The sequence below is a fragment of the Chelonoidis abingdonii genome, chromosome 2 (genome assembly GCF_003597395.2).
Source record: "Chelonoidis abingdonii isolate Lonesome George chromosome 2, CheloAbing_2.0, whole genome shotgun sequence".
Lineage (NCBI taxonomy): Eukaryota > Metazoa > Chordata > Testudines > Testudinidae > Chelonoidis > Chelonoidis abingdonii.
The window spans coordinates 90,786,786-90,814,578 of record NC_133770.1 but is presented as its reverse complement, the minus strand read 5'-3'; the positions used below and the strand labels follow the sequence as shown (position 1 = coordinate 90,814,578).

The window sequence follows — 27,793 nt, the reverse complement described above, 5'->3', positions numbered from 1 at the left end:
CTGTACCAATGGGCTGTTTCTGTCTCATTTATATAGATTTTCATATTGTGCCCTTACCATAGCATCTGTGCATTGGACACCTTTTTAAAAAAAATATATGTCTAGCCCCAAGTGAAGAGAGATATTTTGAGTATCTTGTTATAGTGAGAAAGCTCAGTTCAAGAGGTGAGTTTTACATATCGATCTGACTGTGGTTCTAGGGTTGGGGTACAATACTTTTTATATGGTAAAATAACCTAATTGTGATTAGCTAGGGGCATGTATTTTGGAAATGGAGAGTGTTTTGTTATGAACATGCCTACAATATTGTATGTTTGCAGCGCAGATGTGCATTTATATGGTAGACATTTTGTCTAATGCAAATAGCACCCTATATCTATTTATCTTGCCATCTCAGGGTGCCACTTACCTGAGGCTCTAGGTGCCAAAAACATTAAGAAAACCAGTCAATAAGGCTGGACGATAAAGGGCCTATGCACTTGCCATCCATTTGATGCTTGTGCCTACGAAGGACTAATGGCGTAAGACATGTAGCTACATGCTGACTTGCAGCAACGCTGCTGTTCCAGGGCTGGGCCTCTTGTGAGCAAAATCTGCCAAATGTTTGTTCCCCAAGCATACTACCAATTTCTATATAAAGAGTGGCTTTAAAAATAACACTTGTGTGCCTCTTAACTTAGATTATTTTATTTTTGCCATGGAAAAAACTAAATGTGAGGAATTTGTTGACATATGGTCCCACTGGAAAACATTTAGAAGCCAGGCACTATGTGCTTTACAAAACATATTGCACACATCTGGATGATGATTTGTAACTTCATACAAAATATATAAAATGAACTGGTTTGATTGGTTTATGGTTATAAATAAGCTAGTGAACTATAGAATAATATACGTGGTAATATCTTTCATACCATGATCTATTCCAGATAGAATGAAAACTGACTTTTTGTGCATTTTAAATATTTTCTTCACTTTCATGATGTGCAAAAACATTTGTTTAAGCATGAGACAAACTTATGGAAAATATCTAACTACTATGTGTTTCTATCTTGCATATGTGAATAAGCATACAGACAACCACAGTGTATCAGACCTGTGGTCCAGCCAATCCGGTATGCTGTCTCTGATGGTGGCCAGGACCAGCTGCTTCAGAAAGTGTTGCAAGAAACCCTGCTGTAGTCAGACTGATGGGTTTGGACTGTAAAAGAGCGGTCTGAAAGAGAGGTAATTTCGACTATCTCAAAGCCGCATGGATAAAACAAAACCTTTATTCTACACTGCACCATTCTGTATATACTACTATTTTACAGAAAAACTGTTTTAGAAATGTTTCAAAGGAGAAACTCTAGTTGGGGCAGGAGCAAGCCCTATGGGTTTAAATGAAAGTATTCAACAACTCCTGTTGCTGATGCCTGCAGTAAGTGCTCCGATAACGTCTCCGTAATGATAAAATACCCAATGCAATGAAGAGATTGATACACGTGTTCTCCATTCTCTTTCCAGCCAGCTGCTGCATGTTCTTTATTAAGCAAAATATAAAATTAGATATGAACAACCCTTATCTCTTAAAATACAATTTATCTGAGCAAGTGCCAGATAGGCAGCCGCAGTGATGATCTGGACTTTATCTGTTTATTAATGCAAATATCTATGATGAACTGCACATGGTAGAAAAAACTATGGAATGCCAATCTGAAATCAAAGTAAGGCATCCAAAATTGATGAGTAATGTGTTTAAGCAAGTGCCTGGCTTCAGTTACTCTTCTGCTTAAAGCTAGGCACGTGCATAAACAACTTGCTGAATCAGGGACAAAATATACATCAACCAGTGACAGAAAAGGAAAAAGTAAAAATAACCATGAAAGCTTTTATTTAGAAAGTAATGCTTGCTTCACCATGATGTAATCCACTTACATTACATCATGGTGAAGCAAGCATTACTTTTAAAGGGCTTTTCAGTCACTTTATTATTTATTGCTTGGTATCAAAAGAAATCAAACTGACATTGATTAAAGGCCATTGTGAATTGTAGTTAATGTTCATATTATTCTTTGAATAGTACGATACATGTTTTAGGGAGAAACTGAAATAATAGGAGGAGAGTGACATAGGAGGGAATCACAGTATGATGCAATCATGTAAACAAGAGCATATATGTAGAGATTCAAGCAGATTTCCCTAGTCTTATGCATAACAGGCTGGACCAAAGTAAGCAATAATTTTAGTTGTAACAGGCATTCGAGGTTTGTTAAAAATTGGTGAATATCAAATAAAATAATGTTATAAAGCAGGATGGATTAATAGCATTTTTGCTGCTTTTCCTCTTGGTCTCTAAGCCATATCAGCATCTTCAGTCTCCCCACCCCCACAGAAGTTTTCTGATTACCTTGGAAAATAAGTTGAGTTAAAGTAGTTCATTGTTTACACTGAAAAAGGCCATTTATATATCTTTGATCTCCCCACTGAGCAATGTCTGAAATGAAATGACGTGATTTGTTTAGATTACATTAGCTGTGAAGAAAAAAGGTTCATCAGCTGACACTACCACAATAATGAGAGCCAGACGAGAGCTACAATATATGGCTCTGACCTTGCATTTTGAGGCTGAATGGAACCCCATTGTCCTCAGGAAGCCTCGGCATGGACAGTTCATATAGGCCAATCTAGCTGCAGGACCTGGGCTTATGGATACAGATTCATAATTCTGCAGTGCTTGATTGCAGGATTGTGGTTCAGCCCATTTTAAAGAATGTGACCACATGTGAAGTTCAGATGCAGATCTGAAACCTCTCTCTGTGTGGGAATATATGGATTTAGGATTTTGAGTTGGGTCTATCTCTAGTAGTAATCATAGGTGCTGGAACCAGGAGTGTGCTGCACCTGCTGTCTTGAAGTGGGTTCCATTATATACAGGGTTTACAGTTTGGTTCAGTGGCTCTCAGCACCCCCACTATAAAAACTATTCCAGCACCCCTGGTAGTAATATAGACTAGAGTTCTGTCACAGACTGGACAACAAAGGCAAGAACTCAAGTGGGAAATGTTATGAGACCAATAGGCCAAGGCCTCGATGCTGCAATCTGATCTGCACCGGCAGACTCTTATGCCTGCACAGAGACCATTGCAGGGCTTCATATGCACCGAACAGATTACAAGATGGGCCTACATGATGCAGACAACAGGCTAAACATTGCCCTGACAGACACCTCTTGTAACCTCATTGGCATCAATAGGGTTTGCATGTGTGTGTGAAGGCAGAATTTAGCTTAGTCTGATTCCTAAAAGCTCCCCTCTAGTGAATGAAGCAAGAGACTTTGTGTTAATACAATTAAATGATATTCTAGTTTCTCTCTCTCTCTCTCATTGGGATCCTGGATCGGGAGGCTTCCTGGCTTTACCAACAATTACTGCAATTCTTTACTAGTGTTTTCACTCTAGAAGGAGCTTGGTTGATTATCTACTACTTATAAACAGGATCAATATATAAAATCTCTTCAAACTTAATACTCATGGAAAAATAGAAAACTTTTCAAGCATGGGGCTCTCACTCAGCTCTGTATTTCTGACACTTCCTCTGCCACCAGATAAAGGAGTTAGGAATCACAGAGGAATACTTCTAGCCTGGCCTTCGGAACAGGAGGGACTCTAAGTTTGTCAGCTACCAGAGCAGCTGTTACAACCAACATGTGCCAAGAGTTTTGTTTGTATTCAGAGAAAGCAAAGGACGTAGAAGTTGGCTGCTCTTTTGTACAGTCTGAGCACAGAGAAAGAGAAAGCCATTGGCATCCAGACAATGGTGCATTAACTTCTCAGACTGACGTTTACACAGTTCTGCCAAACTGCTTTTGTTATAAGACTCGACATCAGGATTAAACGCTATGCTGATTGCTAATACTGTGGACAAAACTCTACAATCACAGTCACACTTTACTACAAGATCAGACTGTGCTACAAGGACAGTTTGAACCTCCCCCCCTGAAATCACACTTCAAACAAAAACGCACTCCAACAGCTTTTTTTTAAGACAGATGAGCAGGTATGAGGTTAGTCCTTCAGAACAGCTGTCTGTCTGTCTGTCTCCATCCGGATAATTAATAGCCATCTTGCACTGGAAATGAGCTAGTCCAGCCATTCCTTACCTTATTCCTTTTACTTTCCTTGGCCCCTTTTCCCCTTAAAGGTTTCCTTATATATATTATTTTAATCAACACTCGTCTTTTTCTTTCTTGTTGCTGTAACAGTCTAAGTGTCTTTTTTTTGTTGCTGCGGTCGTCTCACTAGTCCCTGATCATCTGCAAGACGGCCCTGCCAGGTTGACACAGTGTGAGATGAGGCAGACAGGCATTGCCAGCAAAGCTTTCCTACTGCAGCAAATGCAGTGCTGAAATCAGATGATTTCTAAGACATCTAGGGGGACAAATCCTTTCTTCTTCCCACAGTAAACTTTGATAAAGCCATCATGTTCCTTTTCAGAAGTCACGCAGATCTGAAGTTAAAAGAGTGGGAAAAATATTCAGATAAACAGCCACTTTATTCCATGAGCGAGTACTTACTGTGTTGGGGAGACTGTGATTATAAAGCCTGTATATAGAGCCGTCCCCTTTATATTTCAACTCCAAATGTAAGAAACTCCACCTCCATATATAAAGTGATCAAGGGTTTCCTTTTGAAATGCCAGTATACACTTGCAGTTTTCCCTGACATCAGTGAGAAGTGTCTTCTGTCAACAGTTTTGAAGCAGGGACTCTCACTTTGAGTTTGATTGTATAGTGTCTTTGACAATCGGAGTCAATCATGAGTGAAGCATCTGGACTCTACTACAATACTAAGGTTAAATAATATATTCTCTGAAGTGACTCGTGATTTGAGGTAGTGTAGTTTTAGAGGGCCCAGCTTGAGACACCATTAAGAGACCTGCCTTTTACATGTTACTGAGCAGCTTTCTTCTAAAAATCTGGCCCTGTAAAGTTTATCAGTTGGGCAAGCAACAAACAAACAAAATATCCCAAATCACTTTAATAAATGTAAGTCAACATGGAATCATAGAATATCAGGGTTGGAAGGAACCTCAGGAGGTCATCTAGTCCAACCCCCTGCTCAAAGCAGGACCAATCCCCAACTAAATCATCCCAGCCAGGGCTTTGCGCTTTGTCAAGCCTGACCTTAAAAACCCTCTAAGAAGGAGAGTTCCACCACCTCCCTAGGTAACCCATTGCCAGTGCTTCCCACCCACATCCTAGTGAAAAAGTTTTTCCTAATATCCAACCTAAACCTCCCCCACTGCAACTTGAGACCATTGCTCCTTGATCTGTCATCTGGTACCACTGAGAACAGTCTAGATCCATCCTCTTTGGAACCCCCTATGTGGTGCTAAGGATCCGTACACTTCCAGCAAACAAGCTATTTAAATCAAACAGCATTCCAAAGTTAAGCATAAAACAGATGCATCCACAGCAGTGATGTGGGGCACTGAATGGTCTCTCTGATGGACTCTTGCATCCTTGACATCATGCCAGCCGAACTATCACTTCATGGTGTTATCTCTGAACAGGGGAGAATATGCTACCAGTATGGGCAATACTTAAGTTACTCAGAGGACATGCAACTAACACACGGCCCTAAAATATATCTAATTGCATAATTTTCAGCTGGATGATGATTTATATTTATTACATTAGTACCTAAATGCTTCATCTTAGATTACAGGCCAATTCTAGTAGGTATTGTACATATGTATAGGCTCAGATCCTCCAAGACATTTAGATGCCTAACCACTAATGGGCATAATTCTTCATGACTCAAAGAAAATCACATAGTCACAAAAGTCTCGTTTCATCCCCCTCTGCAATAACTGAACGACGGCAGGCTGGGCTTTCAAAGGGTTTTTGATCTTGCTGCTGATTCCCTTCAGAGCTCCCACCGCTGTCAGTGGTAACATCCTCTGTGAAACTGCGGCCTAATTAGGTAGGAGGATATGGTTTCATAGAAGTAAAGGGAGCATTAGGCCACCTACTCTGGCCTCCTGTATATAACAGGCCATTACATTTCATCCAGTTACCCCTGTGTTGAACCCGGTAACTGGGATTAGACTAAAGCATTTTAGTCCTCAGACTAAAATGTTCTGTGCCAGACTGAGATGTCACCAGCAACCCAAGCCCCCTTAGGGGCGAAGAAATGATTAGGTAGGATAGACTCAAATGATCCTAGCAGGTGATCCACACTCCGTGCCACAGAGAAAGGTGAAAACAATCCAAGGTCCCTGAAAATCTGACTTGGGGGAAAAATTCCTTTCCAACCCCAGATCTGGTGATCAGTTGGACCCTCAGCCCATGAACAAGATTTACCAGCCAGGCCTCTAAGAAAGCGCCTCTAGCACCTCAGAACACCAGTCCACCCTGTCCAGTGGCCTGTCTTCAGCTGTGGTCAATCCCTAATGCTTCAGAGGAAGGCAAAAAACCCAAAGACAGAATACATCTGGCTAATTGTGCATTGGGTAGAAATATTCCTTCCTGATCCCTGTAAGGGACTGCCTGTCCCAATATATTTCTCTTGCAAGCTAGTAATACTCTAGTCCTTGCCTGTGGGAACCTCCAGCTGGCACTCTGCCAGACATCAGGTCTTAGGAGGCTGTAACAGCTGCCAGAACTTAGATCAGGTGCTCCAAGTTGTTCAGCGGGCCAGATCAGCCCCTAGCAACCTCAGGGATTGGGGGAATGCAAAGGTGGCTTTTAGCAGTTTTTTCCTTCCTTCACCTCTCGGGCGTCCTGCATTGACCAGAGCTTGGCCAGCTTCAAGCATTGGCCGCAAGCTGTAATCCTTGGATCTGATTCTTATCTTGCTCAGGGGTAAATCAGAAGTAACTGTTAAAGCACTGTAAAAGACATCTAAGTTAATGGAGACTGAAACCCCTTATAGCTAACTGTTGTCACATTAGATTGGGACCCTGCATAGTGCCTCAGCTGCTAGGTGGATGCAGTGCTGCTGATAAATGCAAAACAATATTGTGGTGGGTGGGGGGGAGTGAGAGAGACTACTGCTGTTGGGCATTTACAGCTTGCTGTATCAAATTGGAATCTGCTTAAAATGGAGCCTACTCATGCTGACATGTTCATGCATGGGAGGCTGCCATACTGCCAAAGCAAGTGAGCAGCTGGGAAGCAACTCCCCAATAAATTAGCAACACAGACACTGAAACACTGCTGCTGATTCATGAGGTTAGAAATGGTGTAAGTGACCATTTCTCAGGCTATTTCTAAGATAGTGGGTGGTCCGAGGAGAGAACTGGAGGCAGAAAACATGATCTAATATTAGAAAGTCACTTCCCAATTCTTTGTTTCCATTCTATTTTTTTTAAAAATTGCTGGGATCCTGACTGTTCCCTGAACTTGGCAACACATTCTGACCCTGAAGAATTCTTGTCCGTCACATTTCCCTTAACAGACGGGCAAGATGAATGATTAGGAAATGATCTTTTAAACTGCACAGTTATTAATAGTCTTCAGCTCACATCAGTCCTATACTTTGCATTTTGCCATGAGAGCAAAAGGCTCAAGTGGAAAATGCCCTTTGTCAAACAGCAATTCTGAGCTTTCGCTGATTTTCACTGCTATCTCTTATTTTCACCCCAGAATGTTCCCCGGGCTCCTGCATGTCTTAAAACACCATTTCTCATTGCCATGCCATGCCTTGGTTTCCATCAAATCGTAATTTGGATACAAACTCACTACAGTTTCTAGCGGGAATTTAGAACTTTAGAAAGGTATCAGATTGACAGTCCTGGAGGCTGATGTCCTCTATATATCTGTAAAACTGGTGTGGCCAGGTAAGCGTCCCTAGGTTGTCTTGCCAATTCATTTCAATCCTCCCCTGAAATCACCATTCATTTTTTTTGCTTCTCGATCAAAACTGCCAGTTGTGATAATGTATTTTGTGCCCACTAGTGCCCTAGCATTTGGACTGATAGCACCAGCTTGTTTCACACGGGTTACCAAAGAACGTTCAGATGGTGATGACTACCAACAGGGCTGGATGTGAATCACTAACAGACTAATGCAAGGCTCCAGAGTCCATTCCCACTCCATTGTGTTAGCCAGTCCCTTTAATACAACAGGGATACAGATTTCAAGTTGCCAAGACATTGATAACTTAGGCTCCAAGAATGGCCTGGAGGAAGATCTACACTCCACCAATCTGAGGGAAGTTAGTTTGGCCCAAATTTTCAAACATAATTAGTGTTTTGGGGGGGGGGGGGGAGACATCAATTTTAGGTTCTTGAGATACCTTAAAGGGGCCTGGTTTTCAGACAGAGCTAAGCAACTATTCAGGGAAAATCAGGGCCCTTTACAGTATTTCAGGATGGGAACTCAGAAACTTGCTAGGCTGGGAGCATGAGTTTCAGTGTGCTTAGAGACAGCAAAGTCTAAAGCTGTGTTAGTACAAAGCCCTGAGGTTCTACCCAGTTATTGGGCTTGGGTGTTCTAACAGCATGTCAGTACAATATTGCTATGTAGCAGTGTCAAGTTATAAGGACAGACGCTAGTTCTGTAGTTGTAGCAATGTCTCTTTCCTGGGAGGTTCTTTATGTAATAGAAACAATTTACATTGCCATGTTTTGATAAATGTGTTGATCCTTCTGCTTAGTTTTTCAGGTCTCTCAAGTCACTCCTCTATGATTTGCTGCACTGTACACTATGGAAAATTACAACTCCCCTTTTTGAAGGCATCTGCTTATCCAAGAAGCAAAGGACTGGATTAAAGGACTGACTGTTAGCTTTGGGTATGAATTTCTTTGCCACCTTGGACCTTTTGGATTATAGTAGTTCAACTTTTTGGAAGAACAGGGGACCAGATCCTCAGCTCATATAAAATGGTGTAGCTCTATAGACTTCAATGGAGCTACCCCAATTTACAGGAGCTGTCGATCTGGCTCAAGCTTTTTTTTTTCCAGTGTTCATGTCCTTTGTTTTAAATAGGAAATTAGTGAGAATAATAAGCAGAGGTTCAAGCAGTAGATTATTTTGAGTCCTATAAAGGCCATTATGGTCAAAATGCTAATTTTATTGTTAATGTTATTTTTCAAACATAGATCGCATAATGATATCTATTTAGATACGTTTCAAAATGCAGATTTCTTTTTTGGAGCAGAGGTTCACTTAAGACCTGCTAATGTATAAAGGGAAGGCTGCAGAATCTGTGTTATTGAACTGATATGCTGGGTCAGATGTTTCAGGCTAGAGAAAGATTTTCACATCCAGGTGAGGACACAATCTCAAATGGGAAAGTTTATACAACTAGTGTCATGCAAGAGTTTTGTTTCAAAATCTGAAAACCTGCAAAAATTGGCTAGCTTTGGTTTCAGACTCAAAAACAAGGACCCGCTCTTACTCTCCTGAAATCAACAGCAAAACTCACGTTTTTTTTTCTAGAAGGTAATATCTTTTATTGGACCAGCTTCTCTCACCAGCAGAAGTTAGTCCAATAAAAGATGTTACCTCACTCACCTTGTCTCTTTAATATCCTGGGCTACAACACTGCATACAATTTTTTTTTCTAGGAGGTGCAGAATTGAGCCCTATAGAGAAATTTTTCTTCTGAACCAGTTTCAACCTGCACAAGTCTGTCACTGAAGCCTAGCATGAAAAATGTTGATGTCTTTGAAGAATGCTTTTTTCACACGCTGAGTTTCATTTTTCATAATGAATTTTTCAAGAGCTCTTATGTGAAGTGGAATCCTTACATAATGCAAGAGAGGGAGGAGCAAAATGTGCTGTTTCCCTTCTCTTCTTTAGCATCTGTCTACACAGCCCACAGAAGCAGGCCTCCCAGCCCAAAGTAACAGACTCCAGCTAGAATGGCTTGTCCTAGACTCTAAAAAATAGTGATGTAGACAGCACTTTGCATTTGTGTCTTGGGCTGGGGCTCAGGCTCTAATGCCCACCCCACTCCCTAGGTTTCAGAGCTCAAACTCCAGCTCAAGCTGCAATGTCAACGTGCTGTCTATACAGCTATTTTTAGAGTACTAGCATGAGTCCTGCTAGCCTGAGTCTACTGATCTAAGATCAGAGGCCTGCTTCTGCAAGCTGTGTAGACATACACTCAGCATCAGCTTTACCATAAAGGTTTGGATAAACCTGAAACTCAAAGTGTTTGAAACTGTGCAAAGCAAAGACACAGGAAGACATGCCCAGGATGCCTAGGATGCTGAAAATCTCTTTGCCTGTATTTGACATAGCCTGTATTTTTGCCTGTCTATGATTATGAACTTTGCTGCTGATTTGATATAATATACCTCTACCACGATATAACGCGACCCGATATAACACAAATTCCGATATAACGTGGTAAAGCAGTGCTCTGGAGGGGCAGGGCTGCACACTCTGGTGGATCAAAGCAAGTTTGATATAACGCAGTTTCACCTATAACATGGTAGGATTTTTTGGCTCCAGAGGACAGCATTGTATTGGGGTAGAGGTATTTTATGTATACAAAAATTTCCTCATTTTCTGCACCGAGCACTTTATGGTTTGTATATTCTCTTCCTAATGTGCATATATAACCCACTAACATGTCAGAGAATTATGTTCAAGCATAAGGAGGAGCATCCTGCGGTATGAAAGCCCTTGGTGACAAGCACTGTATTTGAAAATGAGAAGCTCATATTAAACTCAATGGGCCAGGTCTCTGTTGGTGTAACCCCACTGACTTCATTGTCACAAATGCTTTTCGTATGACTTCTGGGCCAGCACAGATTTTGATCCAGTCAATTTACATGAATGTAAAATGAGGAGAATCTGTGCTAATATAATTTACATTCATTTGTTAAATGAATTATGCAGATTTTCTAGCTAAAGAGAATCTGAGCTCTATGTTTGGGACTGAAGAATCTCTCCTTTTCCTTCAAAAGCTAGGCTGGCATGAGTGGTGCACTGTGTATAGCATGTATTTTGGCCTCACTTGTGTCCAGAGCTGACAAATGTTAAGTATTTTCAAAAAAATATGTCAAAAGGAATGAACATTTTTCATTTCATTCAAAATTTTCCACTGAAATTTTTGGGTTTTTGATTAAACCAATCTTCCTACATGAATCTTTCTTGTTTTTCATTTTTCTTCTCCTTTTTTCCTTTCCCATTTTCCATTTTCAGTGGCAAAACAGAAAAAAGGAATGGAGAAAAAGAGAGACAAACATACATTTAAAAAATTGATTTTTGAAAAGTAAACCTTTTAATGAAAAATCATAGCAAAAACATAGTTTTTGGGGAGGAAAAATTGTAATGGTCAAAAAACCATTTTTTGTTTTTTTTCAAAAGTTCAATGATCTAGACTTGTGCCAGTTAAGTACAGCCCTGTGTGGGGGTCAGACCACTTCAGTGATATGCCTAGGATGATGAGAGGGATTCCTGGAGGAATTGTGACAGAATGACCTTTTTCTGAAGTTGTGCTAAGTGGCATGGAGGTTCCTTGCATCTCCCCTCCTGCATCTCCCTGAAGTGGCTGGTCATAATTTGACCTCCTAGATTTTGTTCTCAGTCTCTACATCTTTTCCCCAGATCCCTCTGCATTTACTTGTTCATTCTGCCTGATCTCTGTGCTCTATTTTCCATTGAACACATTTTCTCCCTCTTCACTCCCTTTCCCTCAGCTTCTCCTAAGTGAACAGCATTCAGGTTGAACTTCAGTGTTTGCATGGGTTTGGAATTAAGCAAGAGAAGTTTGCTCGTCCTTACTAAAAGGGAACAAAGAGGTTGACAGATGGGATGAATTAGTCCACCTCTATTCATCTCATATACTGAATTGAAACAATGAGCTGCTCCTGATGATAGCTCCCATGCAATCCTATTATGAAAAAAGGACAGTAGGATGGTTTCATGTTTAGAGACAAGTGCCATACTTTGTATCTGATCTTTTAGAAATTATAGTTTTATGGGAAATGATACAAGAAAACTGATCCATAGCATTTACAACGTTAGTCATGTTAACTGACAGGATATCACATACTTAACATTATAATCTGATATAATCGTGCAAATCATCTCTCAATCTACCTTCATGTTGACACATCACATTCACAGGGCTAGATTCCCCACTCCCTTCCCCCTTACTTAGACAGTCATGCCAGCGCAAAGCAGTGTAAACCCCAACTATCCTGATTGGATCATGTTTTTCCCATCCCTTTGCACAGATGAAAATAACCACACAAGGTGCAGGGCAGTGGAAAATCAGCCTCACAGTGAAGACATTTGTGCATTAATTTACTATGCTGGTAAAATACTTCATGCAGCTTATCTCACTTTAACAGCTTCAGTGCTGCCTAATGTCCTTGCGGAAGGAAGGCAGTCAAACTATATAATCCAAGTTCTGCTCTTCCAATGTCTTATTTACAGGGCTGATGTTGCCACAAAATATTAGCACTTAGACATTCTTCTACATCAAAGGGGTGAAATATGCTAACCCACTATCAAACTGAAGTGCTAACAAATGTCACAAGCAAATGCTACATTAAAGAAACATTAGGGCCCAAATTCTATGCTGACCTAGACCTCCCCCCACCTCTATTCAACCGCATTAAGGTCAGTGGCATTGCGGAGAGTGCAAGTTAGCACACAATTTGGCCCCTAGGAATATGAGATGTGATGCAAATCTCCAAAGGAAAGAAAAAGCCCCATGAAGAGGGGAAAATAATTAGTTCTAATAGGATGCACTGAGGAAGATTACGAGGTGATGTCCCTTTGTATCATAGAACCTAGGTTGTATTTTTTCCATTAGTTGTTCGTTTCCTTAGTTATGTTACTGTGTTTGTCACAGTGTTGATGTTCTTTTAATGTAGAATGGGCCAATTCTGCTTTCATTTACACCAGTGCAGTCCCATAGAAGCCCTCCACTGATGTCAGTTGGATCCAGTCAGTGTTCAGGAAAAGTAGTTATAAAATCAAATTTGAAATAAGAGCACACCAAGGCATATCCACAGATGAAAGATATGTCCATCATTTTCTGTGCACATTTAAAAACAATATTAAAGAGGAGGATTTGATCAAAGACCTTCAGCGTGAATAGACTGTGTGAGTCCAGTGAAAAAATATTATACAGGGGTGATTTTAATTTTTTTTTAAAAGATCAGTGTGTAGGAATGAGGGGGAAAGGGAGGAACAAGGAGTTATGGAATGACCAGGCATTTAAAAATGATAATTAAAAGAGATCTAAGGATGCTGTTTTCTTAACTCTGCTCCCTTTGAAGTCAAGCCTTTGGGAATTGGCATTGGTGGGAGCAAGGTCAGGCCCAATGCAAAGCAGTTTTGAAAATCCCATCCTGAATTATTTGGATGCCTCCAGTTGTTCACATATTGCCCCATGTATCAGCAATCCCATCACTATTACCATTAACCTCCTCTTCCCTCCTATTGTCTGTTAAACACATCTGTTGAGTCTTGTCTTAAATGAGGCCCCAGTTCTGCAACAAACTTATATAAGTACTTAACTTTACGCATTGTTATTTGTCCCATCTGAAGTCACTAGGACAATTCAGTCTGTAAAATTAACCATGTCCCTAAATCTTTGTGGGATTGAGGATTTAGACTATAAACTCTTTGAGGCACAGTCTGTCTTCCCAGTGTTTGGTACAGCTGGTCAGAATTTTCTGACAAAACATTTTTTCAGTGGAAAATGTTGATTTGTCAAAACCAAAACTGTTTGTGGGAAAGAGTTCTTTTCACGAATATCTTGATTTAAAAAAAAAAGTTTATAAACGGTTGAAAAATCTTGTTTTGAAAATTTCAAAACAAAAAATTTCATTTTCTGGTCCAAAATGACTTTGTTTTGAAATTTGAGTTAGTTTATATTAAATTAAGGTTTAAAAAGCCAATAGAAATGAAATGCATCAAAACTGTTGAAAGGAAACATTTAGATTGGCCTGATCTGAATTTTTTTCAGATATGTTCATGATCATTTTTGATATTTTGATTTTTCAGCCTGAGTTGGCATATGAAGAAATTTTAAAATCTTGAAAACTATCAGGGGATGAAAAAAACAGTTTCCTACACAGGTCTAGTGTACCTACAATGAGGCCATGATCCTGACTGGGCGCTAGGTATTACCACAATATCAATAATATTTACTGAAAAAAAATTATATTTGCTGTGAAAGTCTGCTCATGGTCTTTTTGCACACCCAAAACTTCTTATGAAACCAAGCAGATTACTGGATACACTAGGAATGCAGAACTGTGTCCTTAATGTACAGTAAATGGTGCACTTCACTTACTTGGTTCTCTTTCAGAGTAATCTGTCCTTGCTCCTTGCATCCGATAAATGTTCTGACGCACTTGAAAATCTTTTCGTCTTGTTGCACTCTCTGAACAAAATTAGCGGGAAAAAATCCTATCCTGTCCTCAATTCTCCCCTATGGAGCAAGCACATTGACAGAAGAATGACCTTCATACTCATTATAAATACCACTAATTTATTTAATTAAAGGATATAGGAGTATTTGGCATGTACCTTCCACCAGTCTTCATTAGAATCCTCCAGCAGTGTGATCATATCACCTGGTCTATAATTAGAAAAGACAGATGTCAGGAATTTCGATTAAGATCTGTCTTAATTGCAACAGAACACCAGCATTCATAGTGAAATTCTCTTAGAAGGGTAACCCAGCCTTGATGGTTATATCTCATTAAACACTACACATAAAGCCATGAAGCAGTGAGAACTTCCTAAGTCAGATACGAGCACAGAAGCAAAATCTTCATCTGCCAGGTGAGAGAGGATCAAACTCTGCTCTCAGTTATACAAGTACAAAGCTCAGTGATGCCAACATGGTTGGACCATTGTAACTGGGTGCAAAATTTGTCCCGTTGAATTTTCCTGTACATGTTGATGCCGAGTAGAACAATCAGGCCCTGCATGGCTCTGCTGATACACCCACAAGCTGTAACATTTTTTACCTGCAGCTGAGTGGGGACAGAATGAAGTCAGTAGCGCTGTGCCTGTAAATACCAGGTGAGGATTGGCCCTGTATTCTTTGCACTGGCTCATGTTAGAGGCAGTTTGGCAAGATACAATACCAGGGTGAATACTCTGAGGGATTTTTGTCTCACAAGCATAATCTCTGGCCCAGCAACCTGACACATGGAAGGGGAGAGTACATATGACATCATTCTATAGAATGGAACAGTCTTCTCCTTTCTGTGTTCTGGCCAGTGAGCCATGGACTGGTGAGGGTTGCATTAGGTGGAAGTTGAGGGACACATGGCCATGACCCCCATTTTTCCCCATCCCCTTTGATGTGATCCTGTGCTTCCTAGAGTGGAAGGACTACTATTGTGCCTGGCTAATGCAGGCACTGGGCAGAGAGAAGGTGCCTTCAACCCTCCCCCAACTCCATCCATTCTAGGGCCAGACACAATATGGCCCCTAAGTTTGATCCACACAGAGCCTGGGTCCTACTCCCATTCAGTTTTGCTACTGACTTCAACAGGAGCAGTAAAGGGCTGTGAAAGTGGTGGGTGATATATTAAACCAAATTTCACTGTACCTCAGCAATTAGAACCTGATATCCCAGTTTAGAATACACAATCTCCTCCCCTCCTTTTTATAGAAAGACCTTTGTAGTAAGATGGCAAATCCTGTGTGATGTACTTTGCTTCCAATTTAGTCTGAAACTGATTAGAAATACCTATTTGTAACAGGGATTGCCATGTTACATAAAGGCATTAAATATTGTTGGGACACAGAATCTTATCAGCCAGGTTCTCGTGCTGTTACTGCTAAAGGAAGGCAGCAGGAAAACAGTTTTATTTAACTGACAAATATAATTAATCAGCAGGGATGTAATTCTACACAGAAATGTCTTTTTGATTCAAATGGGACATATTTACCTTCATAATGTGTGGAGTCATGCTGTAATTGCTGAGTATCATAAGGAAGCTGACTAGTTACAGCCTCAGGCTGGGAGAATAATTTGGCCAGAAATATTAGCCTACTCCAACTTGCCATATTTGAGACTACTGGGCTCATCCCTAATATTGCAGCATTAGTGCAGCAGATATCTGAAGACCCACTTTGATGCTGCAACAAGTTGTTATACAAACATGACACACTGTGCTGTTGGAAGTAAGTTCTGCCCACTTCCCAATGTGACCAGCTCCAAGAGCTCTGTTCTGCTGGCTGTGAGCCTTTCCTTGAGGGCAACGAGGGTTTTGAATTCACTGAAATTAATGGGCAATAGCTGAACCCTAATTTCTCCAGCTTTCCCCACATCCTGTCTTGAACTCCTTGTACAAGAGTGATGACATCACTGAACCATAAAGCTTTCAGTCTTCTTGGAACATGCCAGGAACTGATTGGACAGTGCGCGCCAGTGACAGCGCATCAGACCTGTGTTTGATTCCTAGCTATGCCACTTAAAAGCCAGACCCTCTCCCATCAAAGTCAATTGACTAAGTTTTTATTTTCTCTGTCTCTGTTTTCACCTTTATCAAATGGGGATAATAATGCTTGCCAACGTTTTTAAAGTGCTTTGGGCCAGCATTCAAAAGGTATTTAGGCATCTAAAGATTCACACAGGTGCCTAGTGGAATTTTCAAAACCACCTAGGTGTCTTACTCCCATTGGTTTAAACAAAAATCTAACCCATAGTGACCAGTGTGAATCTAGCCCAGGTCTGTAACAATCAAACAGCATTGCTATCTGGTGGCTATTTGATGCTCCTCATTGTGATGGCTTTGGGCTACACAAAAAAAATCTACCACCATAACAAGTGGCACTAATCAAAAACTTAGCTGGCATCTCAACAGAGAAGGCAAGTCAATCCAACGCAGTCCTCATTTATCAAGCATCAGCATGGACTGCAAGGCACATTTTTATACCTTGTTGTAAGGGTGTGGGAGGACTCTGGCAGGGGATGGTAAGATCTTGAGTACATGGTTCAGCTGCTGGGTTATTAGATATCCTTGGGAAGTGTGGTTACATTACATTTTAAGATGGTGCTCCTTTTTAATCGAATGAGTGAGTGCATAAACGAAAATAAATCAATAATGCAAAATGAGAGTCCAACATGCGGAGCATTTAGACATGGAGGCTCTGGATTCCTAGCAAATATCCCGCATGTGGCTATTTTCTACACAGTTATCACACTTGAAACAAAGCAATCATGGAAAAATGCCAGCCATGCAAAATGGTAGCTCTATCTTGAGCAAGGAGAGGGCACAGCTGAAAAGGGAAATAGAGAGATGCTGAAGAGTGGGACTTTTCTTGAGTGACTTTGTAAGCAGTCAGAATGAGCTCTACTCTGACATCTTGTGGTCAGCTGTGGAAAAGACTTCAGGGGCTGATCTCATTTGCATGGGCACACCCACACTGCCTAGCATGATGGACTGCTGGCCCAAATGGTCATTTTGGCTGCTGTGGAATCCCCAGTCTCTTTGTTATTGGGGCAGGATTAATAAAGTTTTGTTATCCTGGCTATGTGAATCACGGACAGTAGAACTGTACTTGGCATTTTATGATGGAGGGACTCGCCCTCAACTCAGTAGCACTTGCCAGGGTTCCAAAGCCCAGTGAATTGAGAGCAGCTGGGGATAGCCATGTGTACCTAGTAGTATGGGCCCCTAAACAGCATTTTGACACTCCTTGCCATGGTGTAATAATACAGTTAATTTTGACTCAGTTAGAGTCTTGTTAGGTGCTGCAGAGCTGTAATTACTGATTCCTAGGTCTAAGCATTAGACCTACTTTGGGCTAGTGGTTCTGAGTGTGCCTGCACTGAGAGCTGAAAAATACTAAAGGGCTGAAGTTACTAAGAGCTGAAATCACTGAGAGCTGTGTTAAGTAAAGGGGGGGGGCCTGAAGACAAGTTGGTGAGTGGCTAGCAGAGAGAAGTGGCTAGGAGAGAGGCGTGGCTAGCAGAGAGGCGTGGCTAGCAGGCTGGCTGGTGGAGAGGTGCAGCTGTCAGTGAAGACTGCATCAGAATCCCATGGAGAGGCGTGGCAATTGGCCATCAACCCAAGCAGTGGAGCATGTAAGATGTCACCATACCTTTCTCTGACTTCCACCCAGGCTGGGAGATAAACTCTGCAGATGAACTTCTGAACTCTGGGGGCTGCACTGACCAAGGATAGAAACTGTTGAGTTGCTGGACTTAAGACCCTGAGGGGAAAAGGACACTGCCAAACATACTTGGGGGTGGGTCTTTTGCTCATGGTTTGTGTTATGAATCCTGTTCGTGGTGTTTCCCTCCTTTATTAAAAGGCTTTTGCTACACCCAGCATCTGTGCTTGCGAGAGAGGAAATATCGTCTCTTAGAGGCACCAAGCGTTGGTATATAATTGCCCAGGTCAATGGGTGGGGGCTCGAGCCAGTTTTGCATTGTGTCATTAAAACGGAACCCTTAGATACTGAACCTGGCCCTCATTGCTGCCAGCTCTGATGGGCAGAAGGGTTACATATATTTTATTGGAGTCAGCATCTGACTGGTTTGACCTTGGGTAAATCATGAAGAGAGCTGATGTGTTTTGTGAACTGTGCCCAAAGCAGCCAGTATTCCTAGAGCCTATTAAACTCTCTGCAACAAACTACTCACTGTGGGCCTCTGTCAAAGCCCATGGTAGTCAATGGAAAGATTCCCTTTGACTTCAGTGGGGCTTTGGACAGGTCCTGTTAGACTGGATAAGGCAGCACTAGCGCAGGGTTACATGAAAAAGTGCTAAAGAAAAGATATTTGAACCAGAAAATTTTGCAATTGAAACCAACCTTCCATATATTGTACATGAAAACACACTAGCCGTCATTCACCATCTTGAGATCCTCCTCATTCCCCTTTTCGGAGACAAAATCCCTGGGGGCGTGGGTGAAGGGAAGGAGGGGTGGGAGCAATCAGTTAAATATCACTGCTAAAAGTTCTGATATTGTCACTAGATCTGGTTAGAAAATGGGATTCTTTTTCCTGTGGACTCTTTTTTGTCAAACCCCCCCCAATTAAAAACCTGATATTTTTTCAGTTTTTTGGTTGCTGAAAATTGAATTATTTTTGGCCAAAACAAAACAAAATTTGTCGTTTTCTGATTTAAAAAAAAAATCTAAAATTTCAAGGAAAGCAGATACTTGCTGCAAAAATATGTATTTGGTTGAAAATCCAATTTTCTGTCAAAAAATTGTCAACCATCCCAAAAGAGACTTCAGCATTTAGGAACCTAAATCTCACTGAAAGTCACTGAATGGGACTTAAAACATAATTTTCAAAAGCGCCTAACTCACTGGACTTTGGCACCAAAATGACTTGAACGTTTTAGCCATTATTTTCCTTGTAAAAAACTTGTCCTCAACTCTGTAGCATTTTCATAAGTGGAAGGAGGGAAAGAATACATAATTAAATAGCTGTGAGACCATGTCTATATAAATAATAAAATACAAATATGCATAGCAAAAATTAGAATTAAAAGTATACTACTAATTTAAGTCTGCACCATTCTCAGTTTTCCTGGGTCAAATCAATGAGTAAATATGTCAGTACTTTACCTCATCTCCAAGTCTTCATTCTCTTGTGGTACAAATTTGTACAAGGCAACGTAGGTGTGCATTTGTAATGTGTCTTTAAAAAGAGGTCCCTTTAAGGGGGGAAAAAAACAGATAAGAAATCTTGTAAGTTTCTGGCTGCTAGAATTGCCATGCCCTCGTTAGAGATGGGTCTGAGATGTAATATTTGGCTCCAGATCTGAACTTTATTGAACTCTGGGGCCTTTCAGGCCAGGATTTTGGTTCATCTCATTACAGACATAGGGACAAGATGCACAGTTGGCTCTAAATCAAAGAAATGTTTGAGTTTTAAGAGGGTATTAGGGGATAAACATGACTTCTGAAGTTTGCAACAATTAGACCTTCTAGAACCAAAGGGTCAAGTTCTGGCAGAGCTGACTCAGCTTTTCATCCTCCAGAAGCAGATAAAGAGTGCTTTGTGCATATTTTCAGTGAGATTTTAAAAAGCCCATGCTCTCCACTGTATGTTAAGGGCTGTATGATATGTGCCTGGCAGTTTATTACTGTCACATAGAATCATTATAATGTAGGACTAGAAGGGACCTCAAGAAGTTATCGAGTCCAGCCCTCTGGATTGAGGCAGGACCAAGTAAACCTAGACCATCCCGACAGGTGTTTGTCCAACCTATTCTCAAAAATCTCCAATGATGGGGATTCCAGAACCCCCTTGGAAGAACAGGAAGCTTTTCCAAATAGTTAACCTAAAGCTCCCATGCTGCAGATGAAGGAAGCAATGGGCTTAAATAAACATGGAGAACAATTGATCAGAGTCCTCTTTATAACAACTCTTAACATATTTGAAGACTACTGTCAGGGCCCCCATCAGTTTTCTTTTTCTTTTCTCAAGACTAAACATCCCCAGTTTTTAACCTTTCCTCATAGGTCAGGTTTTCTGTACTGTTATGATTTTTGTTACTCTCCTCTGGATTCTCTCCAATTTGTCCAGATCTTTGTTGTGCCCAGAACTGGACACAGTACTCAGCTCTGGCCTCACCAGTGCTGAGTAAAGCAGGACAATTACCTCCTGTGTCTTACATACAACACTCCTGTTCTTACACCCTGAAAATATCAGTCTGTTTTGCAACAGTAGCACATCACTGACTCGTATTCAAGTTGTGATCCACTGTAACCCTCAGATCCTTTAGGCCAGTCCTACCACTTAGCCAGATATTTCCCATTTTGTAGTTGTGGATTTGATTTTTCCTTCCTAAATGAAGTATTTTGCACTTATCTTTACTACATTTTATCTTGTTGAATTCAGACCAATTCAACATTTCGTCAAAGTTCCTTTGAATTTTAATCTTGCCCTCCAAAGTGCCTGCAACCCCGCCCAGTTTGGTGTCATCTACAAATTTTCTAAGCAAATTATCTACTCCATTATCTAAGTTATTAATGAAACCACTAGATACACCTTCCCAGTATGACAGTGAACCGTTAATAACTACTATTTGAATACTGTTTTTCAACCAGTGGTGCCCCCACCTTATTGTAAATTCATCTAGATCGCATTTCCTAGTTATGAGACTGTCATGTGGGACTGTGTCAACAGCCTTACTAAAATCAAGATATAGCATATTGTGATGGGGCAAGGCCAGATGGCTACAGTAAAGTACTGAGAAACAGGTATGTTAGCCCCAGGCTAAACAAATCCCTAGTACCCTGGTAACCAAATGGCAGTTGCTCCAGGTTAATCAAGGTCCCACCTGGCAGCCAATAGTAAGATCTTTCTAGAAGGCAGCAGAGATAGTTACTTTAATTAGAACACCTGCAACGAATCAAGGCAGGCTAATCAGGGCTCCTGGCTTAAAAAGGAGCTCACTCCAGTCAGGCAGGGAGGACCAGAGGAAGGAGTGTGTGAGGAGCTGGGAGCCAAGAAGGCAAGGAGCTGAGAGTGAGAGTGAGAGTGAGAGAAAGCGGAGGTGAGAGAGTGAGAGCGAGAGCGTGTACTGCTGGAGATTGAGGAGGCAAGCAGTGTCAGACAGCAGGAGGAAGGCCTGTGGTGAGGATAAAGTGTTTGGAGGAGGGCCATGGGGAAGTAGCCCAGGGAGTTGTAGCTGTCATGCAGCTGTATACAAGAGCCGTATAGACAGCGCGATCCACAGGCCTGGGCTGGAACCCGGAGTAGAGGGCGGGCCCGGGTTCCCCCCAAACCTCCCAACTCTGGACCAGGCACAGGAGGAGTGCCGACCCAGATGTGGGTTCCAACAGAGGGGAAGATCACTGAGGTGAACAAATCTGCCAATAACGCAGACCACCAAGTAGAGGAGGAACTTTGTCACAACTGGTGTCAGAGTGGATCTTGTGTGTGTGCACAGCACGGCAAGGAAAAAAAAAGGAGAGGGTTTATTTTTTTTTCTCACCACAATGGATGACATAGTTCAGGCACTGTTATACAAGCCACAGCAGCGCAGCAGGAGGCTACTCGTGTCCAGGCAGCCGCCCAACAGGAGGCAGTGTGGCTGCAGCAAGAAAACTAACGCCTGCTGATGGACCAGGCTTCTCAAGACCTGAGCATGTTGCGGGAACTAGTGAACCATGTAAAAGACTACTTACAGAGCTGAACCGTGGCCCGTGAGGGATGCGGCTCATACGGGCCAGCCACTGGCTGCAGAAAATGACACGGAGGATGATGCAGAAGCATACCTTCTGGCTTTGAGAGGACAGCCCCACGGGAGGCCTGGCCTAGAGATCAGTGGTCTGGCATCCTTGCCCATCCTGTGTGGGGAGGCCCAGAAGACCTACCATGATCTGCCTGAAGAGGCTGCAGCAGACTACCCCCAGCTGAAAGCAGAGATCCTGCCAGATCTGGGGTCACAACTGCAGTGCGGCCCAGCAGTATCACGATGGAGGTACCAGAAACAAAACCCGCGCGGTCCAACTGTATGACCTCATGCATCTTGCACGAAAGTGGTTGCAAACAGAGTCCCGAGTCCGGAAGAGATACTAGAGGTCTGGTCATCGACCGATACATGAAGGGCACTGCCACCAGATCTCCGCAAATGGGTAGGTCAGAACGATTCATCCACCTATGATGAGAGATCACGCTGGTAGAAAGACGCAATGACAGCCAGGGAATGTGACCCGCTACCCAAGGAAAGCCCCCTTCGTAGCAAACACCCAACCCCAGCCCTGGAAGTGGACAGCCAAACCCTGGGAATCCTAGGTGAGGAAGAGAGGGGGCCGAAACAGCGGAACCCCAGAAGGAAGGGATTGGCCTGAGTGGGGAAAACCTGAGACTAAACCCCCTAACCCACATGAATAGGGGAATGATAGAAACAATTATAGATGTTATGCATGTGGGGAGTGGGACACATAGCAGCACAGTGTCCCAGCCACCGAGGAGCCTATGCAATGCAACTTAGGGGACTGGCAAGTCCCATGCTCCCTTATCCACCTTGCGGGCGTCGCGTTAGCCCGCATAACTACACCAGGCTCGTGAAGATAAATGGAGTAGAGACTACAGCTCTTGTGGACTCGGGGAGTGCTATCACCTTATATTGGGGTAAGCTGGTAAAAGTAGCCAGCTGCTACAAAGCCAAACGTGTAGCAGTGACATGCGTGCATGGGGCCGTGAGTCATTACCCCACCATCCCAGGGAGACAGAGGTTCAGGGGAACCCCACTGAGGTGACAGTGGGCGTAGTTCTAAACCCATATCCTGTAGTCATTGGGAGGGACTATCCAGGTTTGAGAATTTACTCCCCCAGAGAGGCTGGAGGGAGTGGGGACCCTGTTGGCAGCGACTCATCGTTGGGGAATGTCAACCCCCAATGTTTCAGAGTTTTCTCAGGATCTATTCTCGCAGCCCCCAAAAGGCCGGAAGACAAAAAAGGAAAGGAAGGCCGCGAAGGCCTTGGGAACCCGGATCCTGACCCAGGGCCAGAAGACCGTGCTAGTAGCAGATGGACATGAGCAGCCATCAAGAAACTACCAACACGGAAGGTGAGCCGGAGGCTGGCCCCGGCAGAGGCCACTGGCACAGCGCTCCCTCTCCGGTGTAGGAAGGTATAGTGAAGCCCCAACTAAATAAGCTAGAGGCGATTCAAAACTGGCCCGGCCGCCCGAAAGAAGCAGGTCCATGCGTTCCTAGTGTGGTAGGCTACTACCGACGTTTTATTCCCCACTTCGCCAGTAGGGCAAGTCTCTAACGGAACTGGTGAAGGCCGAGGTCCAGACATGTTGTGAAGTGGACCGACGCAGCAGAGAGGGCATTGATGACCTTCAGACAGCTCTCTGTAATGACCCATCCTCATAGCCCCGGACTTGCCAAGGAATTTATTTGGCAAACAGATGCTTCTGAGGTGGGGTGGGGGCGGTTCTGTCGCAAATGATTGGAGAAGAAGAACACCCAATCCTCTACCTAAGCAGAAAGCTGCTCCAAGAGAACAAAGTATGCAGTAGTCAAGAGAGATTCCGTTGCTGTAATGGGCCATGGAGACGCTGCGTTATACCTCTCTAGGCCGGCGATTTACTTTGTGACTGACCATGCACCCCTTCAGAGGATGCAGAGAAATAAGGAAAAGAATGCAGGGTCACCAGGTGGTTCTTGTTCCTCCAACCATTCCAGTTCTGCATACGGCACCGGGCTAGATGCCCAACCACGGCAACGCAGATGGTCTTTCACGAGCACACTGCCTGGCGTCCCAAGTTGCCCAACCCTATGATGTTGAGCAGACGGGGGGATATGTGATGGGGCAAGGCCAGATGGCTACAGTAAAGTACTGAGAAACAGGTATGTTAGCCCCAAGCTAAAAAAATCCCTAGTACCCTGGTAACCAAATGGCAGTTGCTCCAGGTTAATCAAGGCACCTGGAGCCAATAAGATCTTTCTAGAAGGCAGTAGAGAGAGCTACTTTAATTAGACACCTGCAGCCAATCAAGGCAGGCTAATCAGGGCAACCTGGCTTTAAAAAGGAGCTCACTCCAGTCAGGTAGGGAGGAGCCAGAGGAGAAGGAGTGTGTGAGGAGCTGGGAGCAAGAAGCTGAGAGTGAACTGCTAGAGGATTGAGGAGGACAAAGCATTTGTCAGACAGCAGGAGGAAGTCCTGTGGTGAGGATAAGAGGTGTTTGGAGGAGGCCATGGGAAGTAGCCCAGAGATTGTAGCTGTCATGCAGTTGTGCTACAGGAGGCACTATAAAGCCTGCAATCCACAGGCCCTGGGCTGGAACCGGATAGAGGGCGGGCCGAGGTTTCCCCCAAACTCCCGAACTCCTGATCAGACACAGGAGGAGCTGACCCAGACTGTGGGTTCCACAAGAGGGGAAGATCACTGAGGTGAACAAATCTGCCAATAAGCGCAGGACCCACCAAGGTAGAGGAGGAACTTTGTCACAATATCTATTGTCTTCTTTCTCTCCATTAGGTCAGTGATCCCATCAAAGAAGGAAGTTAGGTTGGTTTGGCATGATTTGTTCTTGAGAAATCCATGCTGGTTGCTCCTTATAACCCTATTATCCTCTAAGTGTTTACAAATTGCTTATTTAATTTGTTCCAGTATCATTCCAGGTATTAAAGCTAGACTGACTGGTCTGTAATTCCCGGGGTCCTCTTTGTTCCCATTTTTAAGACAGGTACTATATTTGCTATTTTCCAGCCTTCTAGAAACTCCTCTGTGAATTCTTGACTATAATTGGAAATAGTTCTCAGATTGCTTCAGCTACTTCCTTAAGTACCCTAAGGTGAATTTCATCACATTGTGCTGACTTGAATAATCTAAATATCCTTTAACTTGTACTTTTTGGCTTGTGTTCCTTCCCCCTTGTTGTTCATATTAATTGTATTAAGTAGCTGGTCACCATTAGCCTTTTTAGTGAAGACTGAAGAAAAATAGGCATTAAACACCACAGTCTTCTTACTATTGTCAGTTATTAACACTCCTTCCCTTCTAAGTATAGTACCTATGCTTTTCTTTGTCTTTCTCTTGATTTTAATGTATTAAAGAACCTCTTCTCATTCCCTTTTCTGTTCCTTGCTAAGTATAACTCATTTTGTGCCTTAGTCCCTCTGCTGTTGTCCTTACCTGCGTGTGCTGTTTTTATACTCCTCCTTAGCAATTTGTCCATGTTTCCCCTTTTTGTAGCATTCCTTGTTGATTTTCAGGTCATTAAGGAACTCCTGAGGGAGTCATATTGGCCTCTTACTATTCTTCTTATCTTTCCTTTGCATCAGGATAGTTTACAGTTGTGCCTTTAATACTGTCTCCTTGAGAAACTGTCAGCCCTCCTGAACTCCTTTTTCCCTTAGATAAGGTCCTATGGGAAGAGAATCTATCAGCTCTCTGAGCCTGTTAACATCTGCTTTTTTGAAGTCCATTGCCCCTATTCTGCTGCTCCCATTCCTTCCTTTCCTTAGAATCATGAAATCTATAATTTCATGGTCACTTTCACCCAAATTGCCTTCCTGCTTCAGATTCACTACCAATTCCTCCCTGTTGGTCAGAATCAAATCTAAAATGGCTGTCCTCCTGGTTCCTTCCTCCATTTTTTTTGAAACAAAAAGTTGTCCTCAATACAGTCCAAGCACTTATTAGAAAATCTGAGTTTTGTCATGCTACTTTTCTAACAGGTGTCTGGGTAAAGTCCCCCCATCACTAACAGGCCTTTTGTTTTGGATATTTCTGTTATTTGTTCTTGAAATGCTTCATCCACCTCCTTGTCCTGATTTGGTGATTTATAATGGATCCCTACCATGATGTCACCCCCATTTTTTACCCTTTTGATCTTTATCCAGACACTTTCAACTGGTCTGCCTTTTACCTCCTCCTGAACTTTAAAACAGGTGTATATATTCTTGATGTATAATGGAACACTTTCTTCTTTTTTATTCTGCCTGTCCTTCCCTAAGCCATCATCTAGCTTACAGACTAATAATTCCAGTTCTTTCTGTTTATTCCCCATACTCCCTGCATTTGTGTATAGACATCTAAAATTTTGAGCAGATTCCTTGTTATTACTCCTATGGCCCTCCTGTAATTTTCCATGTCTCCTCTCCACCATCCTTCCCCGCAAACATCTAGCCCTCTGTTAAAGCCCTCTGCTGATCATCCACAGTGCTGAGGAGGGTGGTGCATAACCATGAAAGTCAGAGCTCAAGGAAGGATTGGGCACTCTCCCACCTCAGGAACGTTTGCACAGTGTGCTCAATGAGGGAGACCACTCCTTGTATTCCTCCTCTCCATATATGCCCTCATGCAAGGACCAGGGACAATTTGACCAAAAGAAACGGCAAAAAAACCAAGCTCCTTTTCAAATTGTCAGACTCTGGATTGTGCAGTGTCATTCTTATGCTGTCACAGGTGTAAGACTGCTCCATTCACATTGCTCTGGCTCACCTCTCATAAAGTTTGTGTTCACCAGGCCAATTTATAAAACTCGCCCAAGTGTGTTTCTTTAAAAACAAGCCTCTTAAACCAATTAACATTTTCACTATATGCTCACTAAATCTTTGCCCATACCAGGGAGTTAATCCTTTTTGATTCTTCTCCAAAGTCTTCTGTTCCATTTTCTGAGTAGGTAAACACTGAAATAAAACAAAACACAGGACATTTTAGGGACAGCTGAAGGCCATTCACCTCCCGAGGCCCATCTTATATATCTCACGCCTAATCCCCCCTCTCTAACTGTTCCCTACTGCTCTCAGTAATTGCAATAGCACTTATAGCCCCCAATCAAGTCAGGCGCCCCATTGTGCTAAGCACCGTACAAACAAGTAGTGCAAGACAGTCCCTGCTTGAAGAATTAACAACCAGAATACACAAAATAAAAGGTGGGAAGGGAAACAGGAGAAATACCTAAGGTCATGCAGCAGGTCAGTGGTGGAGTTGAGAATAGAGCCCAGGTCTCTTGACTCCTGGGCAATGAAATTCTGGCAGCCTTACTCACACTGAGTAACACCTCACTTTGTGGGTAACTCCATTGAAATCAATGGGCCCTATAAGGAAGGATAGCTCAGTAGTTTGAGCATTGGCCTGCTAAACTCAGGGTTCTGAGCCCAAACCTGGAGGGGGCTACTTAGGGATCTGGGGTAAAATCAGTATTTGATCCTGCTAATGAAGGCAGGGGGCTGGACTTGATGACTTTTCAGGGTCCCTTCCAGATCTATGAGATAGGTATACTCAAGATGTAAGGTCCCATTCAGGGTTAATAAGGGTATCAGAATTTAGCTTAATCTACTGTAATTGTTTCACTAGCTGATTTATACAGCATTGCTTCAGGTGCCTTCCCTGCTAACATCAATTGCTTTATTACACTATGTTCATTCTCTAAGAAC

General features: G+C 42.6%; 1 protein-coding gene across 1 annotated transcript in view; it reads right to left on the bottom strand.

The window, feature by feature from the left end:
• Positions 1–1,957: 1,957 nt before the first annotated feature.
• The window catches only part of STAC (SH3 and cysteine rich domain), a 108,539-nt gene continuing 82,703 nt past the window's right edge, over positions 1,958–27,793 (bottom strand). The window contains exons 7-11 of the mRNA XM_032780206.2: positions 26,979–27,043; positions 19,508–19,596; positions 14,492–14,543; positions 14,256–14,393; positions 1,958–4,488 (exon numbers count right to left, since the gene is read on the bottom strand). Coding sequence (XP_032636097.1) covers positions 4,390–4,488; positions 14,256–14,393; positions 14,492–14,543; positions 19,508–19,596; positions 26,979–27,043 — 443 coding nt within the window. The 3' untranslated portion in view covers positions 1,958–4,389. The remainder of the gene's footprint in view (positions 4,489–14,255; positions 14,394–14,491; positions 14,544–19,507; positions 19,597–26,978; positions 27,044–27,793) is intronic.